General features: G+C 35.1%; 1 protein-coding gene across 1 annotated transcript in view; it reads right to left on the bottom strand.

Moving 5' to 3' along the window:
- The window catches only part of CDH18 (cadherin 18), a gene marked incomplete at both ends in the record, with an annotated part of 338,110 nt that overhangs the window by 231,851 nt on the left and 84,375 nt on the right, over nt 1-21,884 (bottom strand). Inside the window, one exon of the mRNA XM_079703309.1 lies at nt 19,615-19,909. Coding sequence (XP_079559435.1) covers nt 19,615-19,909 — 295 coding nt within the window. The remainder of the gene's footprint in view (nt 1-19,614; nt 19,910-21,884) is intronic.

Raw genomic sequence — 21,884 nt, 5'->3', positions numbered from 1 at the left:
GAGCATCGAGGTACATGAAGGTTATAGAGTTAACAATTTGAGAAGGCAGAATTCAAGCTGGTCCTCTCTGTTTTACGTGATGTTCTTTCCCACATATTCCATCGCTACATTCAGTCATGATCTGTTGAGTGTTAATAGTTACAAGATCTTCTGCTTTGTTCTTGCCTGTTTCCTTGGTGGTATGTAATGCCTCTCCAGATTCATCTACTTGTAGAGAGGCAGAATTATATTTCACCCCACATACACACCATAGCCAAAGGCCAAGTCAGTAAATATATTTTGTCAGCAGAGTCTGTATATAAAATACGTAGGGGGAAGAAATCTCCAAGTACCGATAACAGTGATGTACTCTTCTGTAGCCTTATAGAATGCTCACAATTCTCTTGATTTCTGTACAGAGTAAATGGTTACAGTAAAAAGTGACTTGACTATCATATCCCCACCAGTCTTACATATCTTCTAAATCCACTTGCATGTTGCTTTCACATTACTTTCCTATCTTGTTCTGCTGTTTGTAGGAATCTAACACATGTCATTGACATTAATTAGTGCTTACCATGTCTGTCCACTAAAACCCAGCTCCTGGGGTCAGGTAACACCACCCTCCCAGCCTTAAGGATGCTCAATTCCTTCAGTGGTTGCCTCACAGTTCACCATTTGGCTTTTCATTTCTCCTACCATTTTTGTAACTTGTTGCACAGACACAGTCCCTTCTATTGAACTAAATGACAGTGGATTTGATTTTCCTGATTAAGCTCCAATGCATAAAGAAGGTATTAACACGTTTCTCCCCAAGTATCCTTCATTTCTATTCTGGATAATGACTACTTTACCAAATATAAAGATTAGGTTCTGTACTTGACTCTAATACAGTTACTACTTTCAAATGAGAATCTGGGTGTTCTTTACATTCAATAGCTTGAAATTACTTAACATATTGGAATGTGACAAATATATCATTTGGAGAGCTGTCTATTTTATGCAAAATTTTAAAATGAGAATTTCAGGGAGAATTTTTAACGTGGAGGAAAATTCATACATATATATACTCTATCTATCAATCTATTTATTTACAGATATAGAGGAATAGTAATTCAATACTTCTTAAAGTATTCCCTAGTTTAGCATGTGTGATAATCAAGTGCACTGCATAATTGCTGATTTTATATCAATTTCTTATTGAAAATTAGAATTTGTATCTATAAGTTGTTTTAATGCTCATGCTTTACAAAGTATTCCATTTAAAAAATAAAAGTTATTAACAAGTTCAGCATTTTTCTGAATAACACACTATTATTTAAGTTGAATTTTCATTCAATGATAAAAACAAAAGCAGAAAAAAATAAAAACCAATAAACTATGAAACAATTACTACCAGACAGAATACCAGCGACAGAAATATTTTGTCCTTCTTTGCTCACAAAAGTGGCAATAATTTTTCAGAAGTGTTTAATAGAAGATTATAAAGTATATGCTACATGTTATATATACATACTTATGTAAATATATGTGTACATATCCACTCACATAAACAACTGACAGTCATGAATATCAATCATTGAGGAAATACAATAATTTCAATTTCTTTTTCACCAGTTAGCTGAAAAATTGATTTTTAAATATTTTAATAGCACAGTCTCCATATTTTACAGTAAGCAAAAATAAAACATAACAATACAGATATAAAATTAAAATCCTCTTTATTTCTTAGTCCCATACCTACTCCTACCAGATCTACTATTAAAAGTAGCAACATTTTCTTTGCCCTAATATTTGTTCTTTCATTTTAATTTAAATTTTTTCTCATTGTATCACAATTGAAAATTGTCATTGATATAATTAAAGATGAAGAATGCACTGCATCTACATTACCTCCCAATATATCTCCCCCACCATACAATTTTAATTACTTATTAATTTTAATTTTGGTAGAATTACTTTTATTATTATAGATAAAATGTTTAAATCCCTATCTCTTGCTACATTGATTTTAGGCAGCAGATGTTGTGCCTGTAATGATTTCTGAGGAAACATATATAATTCATCATCTTTTCATCTTTGATATTTTTTCACTTATATATCTGAGGTCATTAGAAACACCTAAATGTCCATGGAGAGATGAATAGATAAGGAGAATGTGATACAGATGTAGCTATATTTCAGCCATAAAATAAGAAGGATATCCTGCCATTTGCAACAACATGGGTGAACCTGGAGGGCATTATACTAAGGAAAATAAGCCAGACACAGAAAGACAAATACTGCATGATCTTACTTATATGTGGACTCTAAAATATTCGAATTCCTAAAACAGAGAATACAATAGTGGCTTCCAGGGGTAGGGCATGGAGAGAGAAAATGAGGAGATGTTGGAAAAGGATACAAAGTTTCAGTTATGCAAGATGAATGAGTTTTGTAGATGTAATGTACTGCAAAGTGACTATGGTAAACAATACCGTATTGCATACTTGAAATTTGTTAAGAGGGTAGATCTTAAGTCTTCTCACTACATACACACACTCATTAAAAAAAGGAAGGGAAATAGAAAATGGTAACTATGTGAGATGATAGATATGTTAATAAGCTTGACCATAGTGATCATTTGACAATGTACACATACATCAAAACATCAAGTTATACACCTTACCTATATGCAATTCCTATTTGTCAATTATACCTCAATAAAGAAGAAAACATAAAACTTAAAATAAAAATTTTAAAAATGGATTTGATGTTTCCCCTGTTAAGTTGGAGTGCTCCATCTTAATAAGTGTGGCAGAATGGGTTCATATATTGCCAGGCAGATCAAGGACTCTTGTGTCCTCAGGGGGAGGAGTCGTTTGTATCAGAAGAAAGGACTTTGTGATATTCACCTACTGGTAAGAGCTCTTTTATTCTTTTTTGTTTCCCTCTTATGCGGGTTTTCTGGTTTACTGGAAGCTATTTTCTGCTTCATCCTTATGACTCAATACCCTTATGTGAGCCATCCTTAGGAAAACAAAACCAAACCAAAGCAAACCAAAATCAAAGGCTTTAATGGTATAATAAAAACACATTTTCTTTGTATGCACAAAATAGGTTGAAAAAATTCTTCCTTGCTTTGAAATCTTTAATAAGTTGCCCAAGTGACTTCCTCTGTTATTTTTGTATTTACAGGGGATTTGGGAGCAGAACAGTTTTCACCTTTAGTGTTTAGGCCTGTAAATTTGATCTGTCTCTTTTACCCCATTAATTAATTTTTAATATTCTCAATGCTCTGGAATTTTTGGAATCTCTGGATTTATCCACTGTTGGCACCCTATCTTGTTATTATGATTTCTTTTTGAAATACTTATGTATTTCAAAATACTTTTGGAATATCCTCTCAGACGTGTCAAGAGGAGAAATATCAGAAAGATTGGGTTAAATTATGTTGCAGTAACAATCCCTACATTTCAGAGGCATTAAACAATAAAAGTTGATTTCTCACTCACACTGCAAACTATGGTTGGGCTAGTGTTACTTTGCATCAAGTTATCCTCCCTCAGGGGCACTGTCTACTGAACTGCCACCCTCTACAATGTTGCTTTGGAACTTTGCTGAAAATTACTCTTTTGAATTAAAAATACTATACTATGTTTGGGGAAAATGGCCTTTATGATACAGTTACATAAAATATTTCATAATTATAGTTCTTGCTCTTTGGCTCATCTATATGCAAAGTTTCTTCCTGTTTTCTCTCTTGATGTATACCAAAACTAATTCCTGAGATCAACTTATTTAAACATATGATCTAGATTATTTAAAATATACAAACATAAATATATCACATGTGTGCTACTTTGGTTCTGTACATACAGGTGTTTGCAAAGCACTCAATCAGGTAAATCAAAGTATAGACCAGAGAGTTTTATTGCCTCACTAGTCTGGCTATATTATTATTATTGTGTATATGTATATATGTAAATATATATATATATATATATATATATATAATTATACATAATTTTATTATAAAATGTGTATAAGTGTCATTTTGTGTATGTGCATGTGTGCATATATACACATATATATGTATGTGTATATATATGTTTTTAAGACTGAAAATTAAACCTGGTGGAAGAGGTTTATGAAATGTTGCTTGGAATCACCAAGGTTTCCGTGACTTTGTCAGTAACTGCTTTAATCACACAGAGTGTAAATTTAGTTACAAAGCAATTCCAAGACTGGTGCTCTTACAACTCTTTGCTGGGAGGACAATACAGAAATACTCCTACTCAAAGCAATCTCTTTTTGTTAATTGTATTTATCTTACAGAATATTTTAAATTAAAGAAGTCAAACATGATCTTAGTAAGAAAAATATACCTCCTGTCCTACTCCCCTTAAGAAAAGCAATCATAGCAGTGTCTTACATGTCTTTTCATAACTCTCTCCACTCATTCAAAGGTCTGTCTTGTAGTCATGTACATACTAAACTGAACTCTACGCAGCTTTTTCTGTAATAACAGAACATGGCATGGAAATGTCCATGCCATCTTTGTAAATATAAGTTTCACAGCTACATGATATTCCGTATTGTTTACTGATGTGCACTTAGATTCTTCTAGTTGAGTTTCTTACTTTTGCTGATAAAAACTTACCACAAACAGTTGGGTAAAACAAAGGCCATCACATGTTCTTATTTTTCTGTTTGCTTCTTCCTTGACATATATACATGCCATGCTGTGATAAACTTCCAAAGCAGTGCCCCCTTCAGAAGGAGTACAATTTTTCCAATATTTCATGGCACTTCAGTGTGATACAGCAGTGGAAGATTTACTGAGATCATTTAGTTAGTCTTACACTAATGAACACATCAGTGAGACTGGGGAAACATTCCATTGTGATGGACTTAGTTAAATGGAACTATGGCTTGTATGATTCCTTTGCCAACAAGTGTTTAGTGTGCTACCAAAAATTCAATACTAATTTTCTTCCATGAAGAAAGTCAATGGCAAAGTCAGATTAGGATTGATTAGTTGAAATTTAATAGTAGATAACTCCAAGTCCAGTTCAAGACAGCAAAGGATGAAAATCCTCAGCTCACCTTCTCCCATGGACACACTAAAACTACAACCACATATAGAACAACAATCTCTGAGAACAACCTGAAGACCAGCAGAACAGAATTCCTACAGCTAAGGATTTAAGAAAAGGACACATGAAAACTATAGGAGGGGCAGAGATGCAGTCTAGTGAAACCCATACCCCTTGTGTGACAATTCACAAGTGGGAAGGGTATCACAACTGCAGAGGCCTCCCTGAGTCCTGAGCCCCACACTGTGCTCCCCAGCCTAGGAAACCTGCATGGAGAAGACGAGCTTCCATAATGTTTGGATTTGAAAATCAGTGGAGCTTATGTCTAGGAGAGCCAGAGGAAATTGATACATCGCTAACAAAGGCCTTACATACAAACTTACTCACCCCAAGACCTAGTGCAGAGGCAGCAGCTTAAAATGTGCCTGGGTCATGTGAGAAGGAGATTCATTGACTAATTTTAGGACATGGACTGCAGGAGCAGGGAACAGGTGAAACTTTCTCCAAGGAGAGAAGTGCTGTTGGGTGTCCTTTTTTTTTGTTTTTTTGTTTTTTTTTTTACTCTCTTTTCACCTAGCTGGCCCAGCACTGGTGGGCACCATTTCTGTCACTCTGCATTAACTAGTTAACACCATATGCTCTGCCCTGGTGTTCCCCTGAGGACTGGCACCAGCACCCCTCCAAAGCAGTTTCCACCCTACCCCATCCAGTGTGTGTCCCCAACTGCCACCAGAGGCTTTCTAAAGCAGCTCCAACTCTGCGGTCCAGCCTAGCAAACCAGCAGTTGTGGCGGTGCCTCACAGTCAGACATGTTGGAGCCAGCCCAGTGCATCACCACTCTCACAGCAGCTGAATCACACTTAGAATCACACTTCTAAGCCAGCCAAGCTGGGGACCAGCCCCGCCCACTAACGTGCCTACAGAAGTCATGTCTCGGCCTCACAAACAGCCAGGTAAATTAAAATGGAAAAACTGTTCTAAAATCTATGGGACACAGCAAAAACAGTTCAAAGAGGGAAGTTTGTAGTGATAAAGACCTATCTCAGGAAACAAGAAAAATCTCAAATAAACAATCTAACCTTACACCTAAAGGAATTAGAAAAAGAAGAAAAACAAAGCCCAAAGTTAGTAGAAGAAAGGAAATATTCAGATCAGAGCAGAATCAAATGAAATATAGACTAGAAAAACAATAGAAAATTCAAGGAAACTAAGAGCTGGTTCTTTGAAAAGATAAAGAAAATTGATAAATCTTTAGCCAGACCCATGAAAAAAAAAAAGCTCAAATAAATAAAATCAGAAATGGAAGAGAAGTTACAACCAACACCACAGAAATATAAAGCATCATAAGAGATTATTACAAACAATTATAAGCCAACAAATTGGACAACCTAGAAGAAATAGATGAATTCCTAGAAATATACAATCTTCCAAGACTGAATCAAGAAAAAATACAAAATGTGAACAGACCGATCATTAGTAACAAAATTGAATCAGTAATCAAAAAAAAAACACCTAACAAACAAAAATCCACGACCAGATAGTTTCACAGGTGAATTCTACCAAACATTTAAAGAAGAATTAAGGTATATAGTTCTCAAACTATTCCAAAAAATTGAAGAGGAAAATATGCTTCTGAACTCCTCATTCCACTAGGTCAACATCACCCTGATACCAAAACCAGAGAGGAAAATCACACACACAGCACTGCCCTTTTTTAATGTATTTAACAATACATTAAAAGGGTCATACACCATGATCAAGTGAGATTTATCCCAAGAGCGTAAGGATGGTTTAATATTTGCAAATCAGTCAATGTGATACAACATATTAACAATTTGAAGAATAAAAGTCACATGAATAGATGCAGAAAAGTGTTTAACAAAATTCAACACTCCCTTATCTTAAAAAAATCTGAACAAAGTAGATATAAAGAGAACATACCTCAGCATAATAAAGGCCATAAGATATTTAATAATAAGGGGGACACTTAACATGTGAAAGCATAAAAGATCTAGACTAACCTTCACAGAGTTTTCTCCTTACCAGTGTATGGGAGCAAGAAAATATTTTCCATTTACTAAGGTGGGAAATGAAATTTAGCTGAGAGAAACTTAACGGACCTCAAGAGGACTCTCTATTAAGACAGACGGCAGGCAATTATGACCCTCAAGGACTGAACCCTGAAAAAGAGAGGGAATAAAGACATCTGGTGGATGGCAGCAGGAATCTACGATGGCACAGACATTCCTCTTTCTCACTGTGCCGTCTCTCTCTACCTGATCACTTTTCCTTCTGTCACACCTCATCACTATACCTTCTTGCTATACCTGACTGCAGTGTTTTTACTTTATACTTAATCACTGTGACTTCATTCTACAAGTGGTCACAATGACTTCCTCTGGTCCTGATCCCTGTATGTTCACTCTGTAACTGTTTGCTGGGCACTGTGTATTCACTCTAGCCCTCTTTGCTGAGCCTTTTCCCTATACCTCATGCTGAGCCTTCTCTGTATACTTGAACACAGAACGTTCACCCCACACCTTATTGCTATGCCTTCACTCTATACCTTACTCCTAGAAAATGGCAAAACTACCCAAAAAAGTGAGATTGAATTTATTGCACATGAGTTTTTAGAATGAAATTTCAGGAGTATGTGCTCTAATACAATGATTTCACACACACACACACACACACACACACACACACACACATACTCACATATATATATATATATATGTATTTTAATATAATGATGGGAATGTATAGCTGCTTCATTTTAGGACAGTGATTCTAGACTCAGAGAGGCTTAGTGACAGAAAGAGTGCTTCAAGGCTTTTTGTTTCATTTTGTTTTGACATAGCTATAGGGATCTTAGTTCCCCTACCAGGGACTGAACCCGGGCCCTCAGCAGTAAAAGTGCAGAGTCCTAACCACTGGACCACCAGGGAATTCCCATATTTTTCACTTTATAATTTATCAGTGATAATTAAGTAATGGCAAGTGTCTAATATGCGAATTTTGATTTGGTCTATTTCTCCAGAAAGGAAAGAAAGAAGAAAGGAAAGAATAGGAAAGGAGAGGAGAGGGAGAAAAACAACAAAAGTGGCCATAATTAGGATAAATTTATATAAAATATCAGTAAATTTTTGTAAATATTAAGAATGATTTTAATAAGAAAATTTTATATCTATACATTTATGTGATAAGTATACAGGGAAACATCACATGGAATAATAGCTCTTCACCTCTATAAAATGTATAATTTGTCTTTATTCCATATAGAGTCTATTTATTTATTGACTATTATATTTGTGATACTTTGTTAGGAGCATATGACACAGAAATAAAATAATAAAAAATGTGAAGGACCTACAAATCAGTAAAATATCAGATAAGCTCAAATTAATGTATAATATAAAGTAGTGAGCAATAAAATATAAGCTGGGAGTCCTCAACCCCCAGGCCATGGACAGGTACTGGTCTGCTGCCTGTTAGGAACTGGGCCGCACAGCAGGAGGTGGACGAGAGAATGAAGCTTCATCTGCCGCTCCCCATTGCTGCCAACTGCTTCTACTTGCATTACTGCCTGAACCGTGTCTCACATTACCATCTGAACCATCCCTCAATCCCCCCAAATCACCCCCGTCCATGGAAAAATTGTCTTTCACGAAACCAGTCCTGGTGCCAAAATGTTGGGGACCACTGTAATAAGCCCAGGATGCCCTAAGGTCAGGTGTAGTAAAAAAATTTAGTTGTATTTTTTTAAAAAAAGACATTATCTCCATGAAGAGAAGTATTAAGTTCCAAGGCTAATTGATACACCAGAATGTTCCTTTAGCCATTATGAAAATTTCACCCATTATATTTTTTACATTTACTTGAACATAAGTTGTATCTAGAATTGACAAAACTGATTGATTTGCTTTGTATTCACATTTCCTACACTGAGGAGCATATACATGAAAATCATTTTTGAATATATTTTTTAAAACATTACATGAAGATTTAGGAATTCCCTGGCAGTCCAGTTGTTAGGACTCTGCAGTTTCACTGCAGAGGGCCTGGGTTCAATCCCTGGTCAGGAAACTAAGACCCTGCAAGTCCCATGGTGCGGCCAAAAACAAACAAACAAAAAACATAACGTGGAGATTTAATTTTTGTAAATTTGGGTCCAACTTATGGTGAAATAATTTATCTATTCCAGTGAAGTACTTTCTATTATGAATTGATCAGTTTTATTAGGGAATTCCAAGTCTAGTATACTTTCATAAAAAGTAAATGGAGAAACTAAGGAATCTGAAGTAGCATAAAATGCAATCTGGTAGATCATATCAATCATTGAATAAAAGTGAGAAAATAAATTGGTTTTGTGGTCCTTCTTGAAAAAAAATGTAATTATTTACAAGAAAATAAAAAAGAATCATTACTCCATAAAGCAATAAAACTGTTTTACCGGATATCCAAACAATGATGTTCAAAAAATTAAGAGGCTGTATTTTTACAAACTCTTTCCTCCAAACATAAGTGTAGGTGGAAAGAAGTGACATATTATCATTCAATAAATATTTACAGAACATTGTTTCAAGTGATGTACAGTAATAGAATACAGCAAAATTAGAGTAGTAGAACTTCTGAGCCTTCTCTTCGAAAACCCTTGAAGCTTCTGCTCTCAGTCTCTTGAAATGCTGCCCTAAGAATGAATGTGAAGTATTTCCACCATTTCATGAGTTGTTTTTTCTTTTTGTTGATGGTTTCCTTTGCTGTGTAGAAACTTTCTAAAGTCCCACTTGTTTATTTCTGCTTTTGGTGTCAAATTTAAAAAGTCGTTGCCAAGATTGATGTCAAGTTTACCCGCTATGTTTTCCTCTAGGAGTTCTACAGTTGTAAGTGTTACATTCAACAAGTGTTTAATCCATTTTGAGTTGATTTTTGTGTATGGTGTAAGATAGGGATCCAGATTAATTCTTTTGCATGTAACTATCCAGTTTTCCCTACCCCATTTGTCAAAGAGACTATACTTTCTTCACTATATATTCTTAGTTCTTTTGTCACAAATTCATTAACCATATATACATGGGTACTTCTGGGTTCTTTATTCTGATCCATTGATCTATGTGTCTGTTTTTATGCCAGTACTGTACTGTTTTGATCACTACACCTTTATAATATAGTTTGAAATCAGGAAGTGTGATGCCTCACGTTTTATTCTTTCTCATGATTGCTGTGGCTTCTTGGGGTCTTTTGAGGATCCATACAAATTTTAGGATTGTTTGTTCTATTTATGTGGAAAACACCATTGTGATTTTCATAGGGATTCTATTAAATCTGTAGATTACCTTAGGTAGTATGGACATCTTAACAATATTCTTCCAATCCATGAACACAGACTATCTTTCCATTTATTTGGTCTCCTTCAATTTCTTTCCTCAGTGTCTTATAGTTTTCAGTGTACAGATCTTTCACCTCCTCTGATAAATTTATTCCTAAGTATTTTATTCTTTTTGATGCTATTGTAAACAGGATTGTTTTCTTAATTTCTCTTTCTGATGGTCCATGTACAATGGATGATATTTTGAGCCAGTAAATTGTGGTTTGTTTTTTTACAAAACAAAAGCTAACTGATACAGAAGAAAAGTTATGAGAAGGAAGTTAAGAAGAAAAAAAACTTATGAATCTTAGAAAACTTTGTCCAATGTATGATTCACCACTTGCTCTATATGATTCTTCATATACACTCTAATCTACCATGTAGAATTGCAGTGTCAGCTTCACTTTACTGAAATTATCTCATTCTGAAGTTATGCCCCAGGGTAACAATTATATAATGGCTACTAGAATCCTGGAAGACATCCAGGTGAAGCTCCCAAGATGCTTGGGAAGAATTAAATTCGTTCCCCAATAAGCAGCACAATAAAATAAGCACAGCTGGTGCCTCTTCTTGTTGCTTTGCAACAAAGAACACAGCTGCAAATGGAAACAGGTCTAGGGTTTAGAGGTTGGAAGGGAACAAAGAAAACATGAAAAAGATTGGGGATGTATTAATACATCTCCAAAGACAAAGAACCCTGCAGAATTTAAGGGTCATAGAGTAAAACTTTGTATCTTCTCCTGATATGCCAAATTAAGTTTTAGTAGTCCACTGAAATTAGAGTCCATAAATTATATATTCATAATTTTCATAAAGTATATTCTATTCTCTCTCCAATTAATTAAAAAACATTATTCCTATAATCTCTTACAATTTAAAAATGCTTTTATATAATGTTTAATTATTGGTACATTTTATTAACATATAGAAGAGAATAGGTAGAGATTTATATATTTCCTTATAAATATGTTTCCATGAAAAAAAAGAGGATGTGAAATTTATTTTCAAGTAAATTAGACTGTGATTTGGCATGGTTTTCTTTGAAACAATTTCCATATATAAAGCAATTTTTTGAAAATTTAAGGTGATTGCAATGCAACCAAATTTAAATTTGTACTTTTGATTCCAGGCAAAAGCAATACTAGAATTGAAGAAATGTGGGTATACTTACACACAAATAGAGGAGACAAAATTATTATTTTTTAAAAAAGAGATTTACCAATACACACAATTAAAAATAAACCTTTGCTAACTTTTTTTATAATAATATATATTATCATAATATCACTAAAAGTCTTAAGACAATTGTTCCCTTTCCATCTGAGAATGGCAATGCTATTTACAAATAAGATTTTATTCATTCTATCTTCATTTTCAAAAAGCCACACATGCACCCGAACACTGACTCCAAAAAGGGAATAATTTCATCTCATGGTTACTGTCCTCTTTGAAAAACACAGACTTAATAAAACTACAGAAAATCAAATTAAAGAAGTACTTCTATAGAATAATCGGTAGGAGGTGGTAAAGTCGTCAAGATTGGAATGATAATAAACCACATATCAGAGAATAAAAGAAAACAAAAATTGTTAAGTGTGTATTGATAAAATATGTACCAGTCTTTTCACAGTCCTATCAGGTTACATTTGCCCTCCAGAATATTATAATGTCATTCTGGCCACATATGTTCACTTTGTTGAAGGCAATCACATTTTTAGATAAGTTTTTAAAAAAAACAATGTGACACTCACTAGCTTACTAGACACCCAAAATAATTCAAATTGTCCTTTTCTAAATCAGTGCTACAAAAACAGGCAGATTTAAATGAGCACCACGATGACTCTCATGTAGCCACACTGTTTCTCTTCTTTCTGTGAGCACAAATATCCTAACTTTATTCAATGGTTTTCCTCACTGTTTTCATAATGTTATCCATTTAAATATGGTAACTAATACTTAAACATGAAAATTGCTTACCTGGGCAGATAGAATTTGTTTTGGTCACAAAATATATGGCATGAGCATTTCAACACTATGGGATTCTCTTCGGAAGTGACTTGAAATTTAACAAATATCTTTTCTCCCATTTATGTTTCTATTTTGAAATCTTTTCATTCTTTTATTCTGCATGTTTCTTAGGGCACTGATTCTCAACTGAGAGCAATTTTGGCCCCCAGAGATTTTTGGGCGATGTCTGAAGACATCACGATATGGCAGTGGTGTGAGGGATGCTATTGAAATCTAATAAGTAGAGAGACCAGGGATGCTACTGAACATCCTACAATGCACAGGACAGCCCCCATAACAAAGAATTATCCAGTCCCAAATGTCAATAGTGGAAAGGTTGCAAAACTCTTCTAAGGGGATATGATTCCCTAGATAATAGCTGAAATTACATGGCGTATGTAAATCTAAGAGATAAAGAAAAACCTTATTTTAAAACACGCATCAAAAACCACTTCCGTTTATTTTGCATCTTTCTTTTTGAAAACATCCAGAATGCCACAGACTTTGTCTGTTTGCTGTTACTCACTGACAGAAATATACTACCACATTATGTTTTTCTCACTGGCAATATAACACCCAGCAACTCCTTGGAGGGCTCCACGACCATTTCTTAGCAATTGATATACAAGAAACAGTCATCTGATAAAACCGTGCATACATAAGAGGTCCCTAGTACTGCCTTTTTTTGCCCCCTCTGTATTCTCATATCACATTTTGCATAGCTCTATAAGGAATCCATCATTTGCATGATGATCCTGTTTATGCCCCCTTAATCACACAAGCAGGTGCACTTGCACACATGCACACACACACTCTAAACTATACAACCCCACAGGGAAGAGAGAGGAGTGTTTTTTATCATGTGTCCTCTATGTAAAATGCACTTTTTTCTCCTTGTCTAACTGAAAAAGCCACATACATTATATAAGATTCAGAGGATGTCTTCTCTAGTCTGCAAGCAGGGCTCCCAGTCCAACTGTATGGGACCTCTATTTTTTTGCTTATCAAACGCCATATTGAAATGTTCTGTTTACATGTCTGCAGCCTGCTCAAATTTAGGGGTCTTGTTTTATTTACCATTTTATTACTAGCCACTATCACATTTCTTAGCCCACTAAATGCCTTCACTCTCTCTCTCCTTCTTTCCAGAAAGAATTGGAGAGATTAAAGGATACAGTTGTTTTTTAATGACTGGATGATTCAAAACTCAATTAATGTGTATATGGTAAAAACAATGATCTTATCAGTCACCCTCTGTTGTGAAAATTTTGTTGTCACCTATCACACTATTGTTAGCTATTATTAGTATTGGGAACTGGTATAGTTTTAAATGTAAATATTATTAATGTCTATTTTCACAAATCTACATTTTACTTTTCATTATCATTTTATAAATACAATGTATATATTATTTTAATAAAGAAGAATGTACTTCTCTCATACCAAATAAACCTGCAGCCCTCTTTGTAGAAGTAATCATTTTTACCTGTGTGTGTGTGTGTCTCCTTCAGATATTTCTTATGTATGAGTATGCATATTCTGTAACTCGTATTTATTTTTAAAAATAAAGTAGTTTCTATTCCACATAGATTTCTGAAACTTTTTTCTCACTAAAATACTCTGGATCTTTGAATGTCAGCATACACCGTTTAAATTCATTCATTTTAAGGCTGCCTAGGGTATCAGTATATGAAGAATCATTCATTTAACTTCTTTATCAGCGTACTTTAAGTGTGTTTTCTATTTTTCACTATTGTGAACAATACTACAATGGGCATCCTTCCTTTTATATCTTTGCATATCCATGTCAGTATATCTAAAAAATTAGCTTTCTACAAGAGATATATGTTCTTTTAAAAATTTTGATAGACATTGCCAAATTACCCTCCAAAAAACTATGAAAATCAACCTTTCTGTTAACGGTTCTGCACATTAACAATTTTGTGAATTATCAAATTTGCATACTTGGTAGGTGAACATTGCTATCTCCTTCTCCTTCGTGGTTTCTTAAATTACTAGTGAAATTTGAGATTTTTTTTGTATAATTAACATGTGTTTATTTTTCCTAAGAATCTTCTGCTAATGTAATTTCCCCATGTTTATTTGATTGTACTCATTTTATCCACTCATCAGAACTTCTATGGATCCAATTGATTCTACAGTTGATAGGAAACATGATTTCGACATTTGAAACCAACTGTTAGCTTCACCAAATGCAGAAAGAAATATTGGTTACATAGCAAAATCATCTAGCGTCACAATTACATAGTAGAAATGGAAAGGAGGGATGATTTTCTGTATCATTCCCAAATCAAGCCACTTAATAGAAACTGGCATCACTTTTTCTTTTCTGATGCTAAAACCTTACTCGCCACTCCTTTGGATTCAGTATTAGGTTCAATTCTTTGGTTATTAGGTTCAGGTTGAAACCTAGAATTTGTCCACCTATCAATTCAGATTCAGTGCAGCTGCATGTATCTGAAATCCAACTCGATAGCTTAAAAAGTGAGATTTACTTTCGTAAGAAGGCTCTTGGGATTCACAGACCAGAACAGGAGCATCAGTTCTGTAATGGATCATTCTTCCGGGCCCTTTTATCTTTCTGCACTAAGCAACAGGCTTTCATCTTTATGGTTGCAAGTGGCTGCTACATTTCTGTACCACGTCTGCTTTAGGCAACAATTGAAAGGAAAATGGTGATGGGTGAACTATGCTGGGTGTGATTTTTTTGGCAGGAAACCTACATCTTTCCTGGAAGTTCTACTTAATTGCCTCTGCTTAACATCCTACCATCTAGAATTACATCGCATGGTCATTCTTAGATGAAAAGGTATGGTAGGAGGTGAATATTTAATTCTGCACAGTGTCACCCTGATCAAAACTGAGTCCTCTTGGTAATAGGGAAGGGGAAGCTGAATATTGGATAACTAACAGCATTTACCTAAAGGGAAGAAGAAGCATGATCCTATTTTTTGTGACAAATGTCATGTTTTTGTACATATGTATATAGTCAGCTGGGCTGTCAGAACACTAACTGCCCTGGATCAGCAGATGACTGTCTATCAAGAGTATTAGAGGGTCATTCTCTAAAATCCCTTACAATAGAGGTTGGCAAACTTTTACTGTAAAAGACAACATATGGACCTAGAGTCTGTCATACAGAGTGAAGTAAGTCAGAAAGAGAAAGACAAATACCATATGCTAACACATATATATATATAGAATCTAAGAAAAAAAATAATGTCATGAAGAACCTAGGGTTAAGACAGGAATAAAGACACAGACCTACTAGAGAATGGACTTGAGGATATGGGGAGGGGGAAGGGTAAGCTGTGACAAAGTGAGAGAGTGGCATGGACTTATATACACTACCAAACGTAAGATAGATAGCTAGTGGGAAGCAGCTACATAGCACAGGGAGATCAGCTCAGTGCTTTGTGACCACTAGAGGGGTGGGATAGGGAGGGTGGGAGGGAAGGAGATGCAAGAAGGAAGAGATATGGGAACATATTTATATGTATAGCTGATTCACTTTGTTATATAGCAGAAACTAACACACCATTGTGAAGCAATTATGCTCCAGTGAAGATGTAAAAAAAAAAGTAAAATAAAAATAAATAAATAAATAAAAGCCCTCTGACCTAGACTCCGCCCAAGGGTTGAAATAAAGGTGACCCAATAGAAACAAAAAAACAAAGGCAACATAGTAAAGATTTTAGGCTTTGTGAGCCATAGTGTTGGCTGCAAACTCAACTCTGCTACTGCAAAGCCCAAGTACCATAGCAATATTTAAATGAATGGGTATGGTTTTGTTCTGGTAAAACTTTGTTTACAGAAACAGAGAGCAGGCTGCATTTGTCTCCACTGCCATGGTTTACTGTTCTGTCCTGCACCACATTACTAGTTTTTTGTTGTTGTTTGTTTGATTTCTAAAATTAGAAGCAGTGCAAATACCACTCACTCTTAAGCCCACAATGTAAAGTGAGTTTCTCACTCCACTAACTTTTATATCACCTTCCATATGTTCATATTACAATGTGCATTAGATGCTGTTATAATGATTTTTATGTATTTGTTTTTCCACAGTGAGTTCATACACACACACACAATATGATTTCTAATATTCAGCCTAAAGCTTGCCATACTCTTTCTTGCCATACACCAGAAATCATGCGTGGAACTGTGGTACAAATGAGACTGAAAGCCTACTCTGCTTTGTCCCTTTTCTCCAATACTTTCAGGCATTAAATATTTCTCCTTCAACCATACTTGTCTCCATACAAGAACTTAAGAATATAGTTGACCCTTGAACAACTTGGGGGTTAGGGGTACCAAACTCCTGTGCAGTCAAAAACCCACAGATAACCTATTACGGTTGGCCTTTGTGTAAGAGGTTCCTATATAAGTGGACCCACGCAGTTCACACCCGTGTAGTTCAAGGGTCAGCTTCACTAGTATTTCCCTCCCATTCCTACCTTTCTCTCCAAGTCCTAGATGAGGACTGAAATGTCTTGGCTTGTTCCTAAGTCCTCCAGCCTTTGCTGCAATGATTCCTTTAGGCTTCATGATTCCTAAATGTCCAGCATTCTTTAACAGGCTCACATGTACCCACTTAGATTTCACTGTGTTCACACATACGTATATATTTCAGGGTACATTTCTGATAACTTTTTTTCCTCCCCTTGTCATTTTCCTTGGCTTTTCAATCTCTGTTCTGATTCATTTCAACTATTTTCAGTGTCGCCTGTTTTCCTGAATATTTTTCTAGATAAGGTGGGAGGATGATATACTTTCTGGATCCTTCTCCACATATTTATTTCATGCTAACAGATGAATCATGTTTTGCCTGAATGAAGGATTTGGGGTTTCAGTCTTTTCTCTGTAGGCTGAGAGTGGTATTGAATTGTTAACCACTTTCAAATATTTCAAGTGATAAATATGATGTGAAAATGTTTTTTCCTAATAGGTAATTTTTAAATATCTGAAAGTTTGTAAAAATTTTCTCTGTATCCTTAGTTGAATCCTGGCAAAGTTCCTAAAGCCTAAGTTTGATTCTTATTCTATTACCCTTTCCAGGAACTCAGAAAGTCTGTTAAACTTGTAAATTCTGTATATTCCTCACCTCCAGGAAAAAGTGTTATTTTTTTATAACACTTTTATAACCCTCTCCTTCATCTGCTGTTTCCTACTCTCTGGAAACATGTGTTATTCACATGCTAGGTCTAATTAACATAAACTCTATGTCTCATCTATTTCTCACAATTGCCATATATTTGTATTTTTGTCCTCTGATTTTTAGCTCCTTCTTCCAGTCTAGGATGTTCTTAAGTTCCAGAAAAATAATTTGGGTCTTATAAGTGACCCTTCATGCTTCAATGCATACATTGATTTTTTTGTTGTTTACTTGTTTATAGAAAACATGGCTTTGAGTTACGGAAATCTCTCTGCAGTGTGCTTAAAACACTAAGTGCTCTGATTATCTACCGTTCAATACTCTTTCTTGGTAATGACTGCTGTGCCCATTTTTCTCTCTATGGTACTTTGCCTGCACTGGTGACCGTCATTTCCTTTGCACTCCCTGGGGTTCTTACTTGGCCCCTGGCAGTACCTTATCAGTGCCATTCTCACAAGTGGTGGAGTCATAGAGCTCTTCGCTTTTATAGGAGAAGAGGACTGGCAGATGGGCTGTCAGTCCCTTGACAAGGTGCTAGGAGCAAGTCTGTTCTGGAGTTTTCTCACAAACTCTCACCTGCCAGAAATAATGGTGTTGAGTTGTTCAACTTTCCTAAGAGACCAATGAGCATGAGTGTCTTGGCCTTTCCACAGGCTCTCTGAGTCTGGACCCTGCATTCTACTGTGGTCCCTGGGGAGCCAGATTAGCAATGGCTTTCTCCCCTGAGATTCTGTTTAAGAAGGAGAACTTAGTCTCTCTTTCTAACCTGCTTCCCCAATGGATTCAGAAGCTATCTACCAATCTCAGGAGAGCTAAAATGAGTGGATGTGGGGAAAAAAATATAAACTGCAATCTTGAATTACAAAACCTTATGTATATGAGACAAAGGATGTTAACAAAACATATTGTGGTAATCATTTCACAATATATGTAAGTTAAGCCATCATGCTGTTCACCTTAATCTCATACAGTGCTGTATGTCAATTATATCTCAATAAAACTGGAAAAATTTTCAAATTAAAAAACTATATATATATATATATATATATATATATATATATATCCAATTGCACAGAGTGATTTGATTCGTGACTATAATACCTAATTTAAAACCCATACATACACTTAAATATGTAACTTAAAACTTAAATATGTAAAACCTTTATTCAAAATATACATTCTAAATTCAAACTGAGAGCCTCACAGAGGTAATAAAAATATTATTATCACAGCTGAACTTTATTTTAATAATATTTAGGAAATTTATCATCTGAGATGAAAATAAACGAAAATAGCTAAACCATGGATATCTGTGAGTGGTGGGAGAACCCCAGATGATCAGAAGATTGGAGACCTCAATCGCGACTTGTCAAATGCAGTGCAGGCTCTGCATTCAGGAGAGCCTAGAGTCAATTTCTTCTAGCAATTTAGGAAAGAATTTGGGAAAGTTACTTACATACTGTACACCACTTTGCACAGCTTTAAAGCGGTATTCAAAATACTTCACAGGGTGGTCATATATTTTAAAATAAATAAGGGATGTAAATGCTTAGGAGTATCAGCAAAGTTTATTGATTAATGTAGCTATTGCTTGTACTATTAATACTATTATAATTTTATCATAACCTGCAAGCATAAAACACATAACAATTGATTTCCAACATTATATTATATGTATCTATACAAATTGTCACTGAATGTGTTGGTATGGTCAAAGAATTATGCCAGTTAAGCAAGAATTGCAAGTGTTTTCTCATTTATGGTTGTTTTACCTTGAGATCAAGCTGTTTCTTAAACTTACAGATTCAGAAATTTGTTTTAATAAATATTAGAATAGCTAGGCCAAATATGCTATAATACCTTAGGCCATAGAAAATTATGAAAATATTTTGGAACTTCTTCAGATTTCTTCACTCCCCCCAAAAAATTTAAAAACTGGTTTTCAAAAGATGATTTTTGGATCACCAAAAATATATTAAATACCAAAATATAAAAATGGTTTCTCTTACCCATATCTGACATTTCAGGCACAGTTACGATATATGGACCATCTGTGAACTTTGGAGCATTGTCATTGATGTCTTGCACTTTGATGATAAACTCAGATTCAGGTTCAAGGGGCTTGTTTGTTCGTCTGTCAATAGCCTGAGCATGAAGCACATAGTGAGTCTTCTGCTCTCTGTCTAGGCTTTTTGTTGAGTGGATGTCACCTGTGGTATCATCAATGATAAATATAGTCCCAGCACCTTCTCCAGTAAGGATGTACTTCACAGATCCATCACCTTTGTCAGAATTGGAGTGCAGCTGTAAATAAAGATGGAATAATTTAACACGAAATTATACTCCAACTTCATTCACATGGTGTTCTCTCTATTAAATCTATAATTTAATAGTTAGTTTGACTATGACTTTTCTTCTCTCCACAGTGTCCCATGGGTTGCTACAATCATCTATTGGTGTGCAGTTTTTCTCCAGTTGGTATCAATATGGATATTTTTATTATGATCTGCCTAAGATAAAATTATTGATGTAAGAAAAATTAATAAGCAATACTTATTAAAAGAAAAACAATAACCCTTGTGGTCATTCTACTAAATCCACACTTTACTACCTACATAGAATAGAACTGAAAAAAGAAACTACCAGTAAATCACTGTTGCCTTCCATGTTTGTAGGGTTTTTTTTTTTTAATTGATAGCTTGTCATTCTATTTCAACATTAAAATTAAAAAAAAAAAACATTGTAAGACAAATTGACATTCAAATTATTTATTAAAAATTCCACAAAAGAGGCACTTATTTGTCACAGAAGCATTAATTTTATAATTTGGAAAAATAAATATTTTCTAGATTAATTGTTTACATTTAGAATTTTAAAAATACTTGTGGTAGAATATTTTCTTTCTTGACAATTTATGAAACATTAACTCAAAATTTAAATAACAGTAATAGATTTAATCAATAAGTAGGCCCTATTTTTTAAATTAATTTATTTATTTTTGCTGTGTTGGGTCTTCGTTTCTGTACGAGGGCTTTCTCTAGTTGTGGCAAGCGGGGGCCACTCTTCATCGTGGTGTGCGGACCTCTCACTATCGTGGCCTCTCTTGTTGTGAAGCGCAGGCTCAGTAGTTGTGGCTCACGGGCCTAGTTGCTCCGTGGCATATGAGATCCTCCCAGACCAGGGCTCGAACCCGTGTCCCCTGCATTAGCAGGCAGGCTCTCAACCACTGTGCCATGAGGGAAGCCTCTTAATTTTTAATTAATTGAGATACACCAAAAAATTTCACTTATTAAATTAAAATGATCGAATATTCTTTGAATAGACATTATAGAGTAATATTTCAGCAGAGGATTTCAACGAGAAAGATAAATAACGGTAAGATAATTATAAGCTTCTTTTTATCATATATATATTAGCAAATTCTTTTAAACTGCCTATGGTTCACACTTAATATCTTGCTATAACTTATAACATCAAAGTTCAGTTAAATATTTCTATGAATACTACTGCTACATTTCTAGCTAAGAACAACCTCAGTATTTTCTTAAATTGCAAACACATACCTGAAGAATGGTTTCTCCCAAGAGCTCTGAACAGTTATCCTTCATATGAAACCTTTTTCGTCACATAACCTCAACTACTCACTTTTTGCACATTTCTGACACTTGCAAACATTGAAAATATATAACCTTGTTCACATAGCATTTTGGTTTCTAACCACAGTAAAGTGAAAATTTTCAAGGTTTATGTTAAAGTCTCTGAACTCTTAGAAGATATATTTTAAAAGATAAAATATAGGGATTTCCCTGGTGGCACAGTGGTTAAGAACCCACCTGTCAATGCAGGGGACAGGGGTTCGATCCCTGGTCTGGGAAGATCCCACATGTCGCAGAGCAACTAAGCTCATGAGTCACAACTACTGAGCCCATGAGCCACAACTACTGAGCCCGCATGCCACAACTACTGAAGCCCACGTGCTATAGAGCCCATGCTCCACAGCAAGAGAATCCATCGCAATGAGAAGCCCACCCACTTCAGTGAAGAGTAGTCCCTGCTCACCACAACTAGAGAAAGCCTGCATCAGAAATGAATGGCCATTATCAAAAAGCTAGAAACAATAAATGCTGGAAAGGGTGTGGTGAAAAGGGAACCCTCCTGCACTGTTGGTGGGAATGTAAACTGATACAACCACTATGTAGAACGTATGAAGGTTCCTTAAAAAACTACAAATAGAACAACCATATGACCCAGCAATCCCACTACTGGGCATATACCCTGA

Source organism: Hyperoodon ampullatus (genome assembly GCF_949752795.1).
Source record: "Hyperoodon ampullatus genome assembly, chromosome: 4".
Taxonomy (NCBI): domain Eukaryota; kingdom Metazoa; phylum Chordata; class Mammalia; order Artiodactyla; family Ziphiidae; genus Hyperoodon; species Hyperoodon ampullatus.
This window is presented reverse-complemented; position numbering and strand designations above follow the sequence as displayed.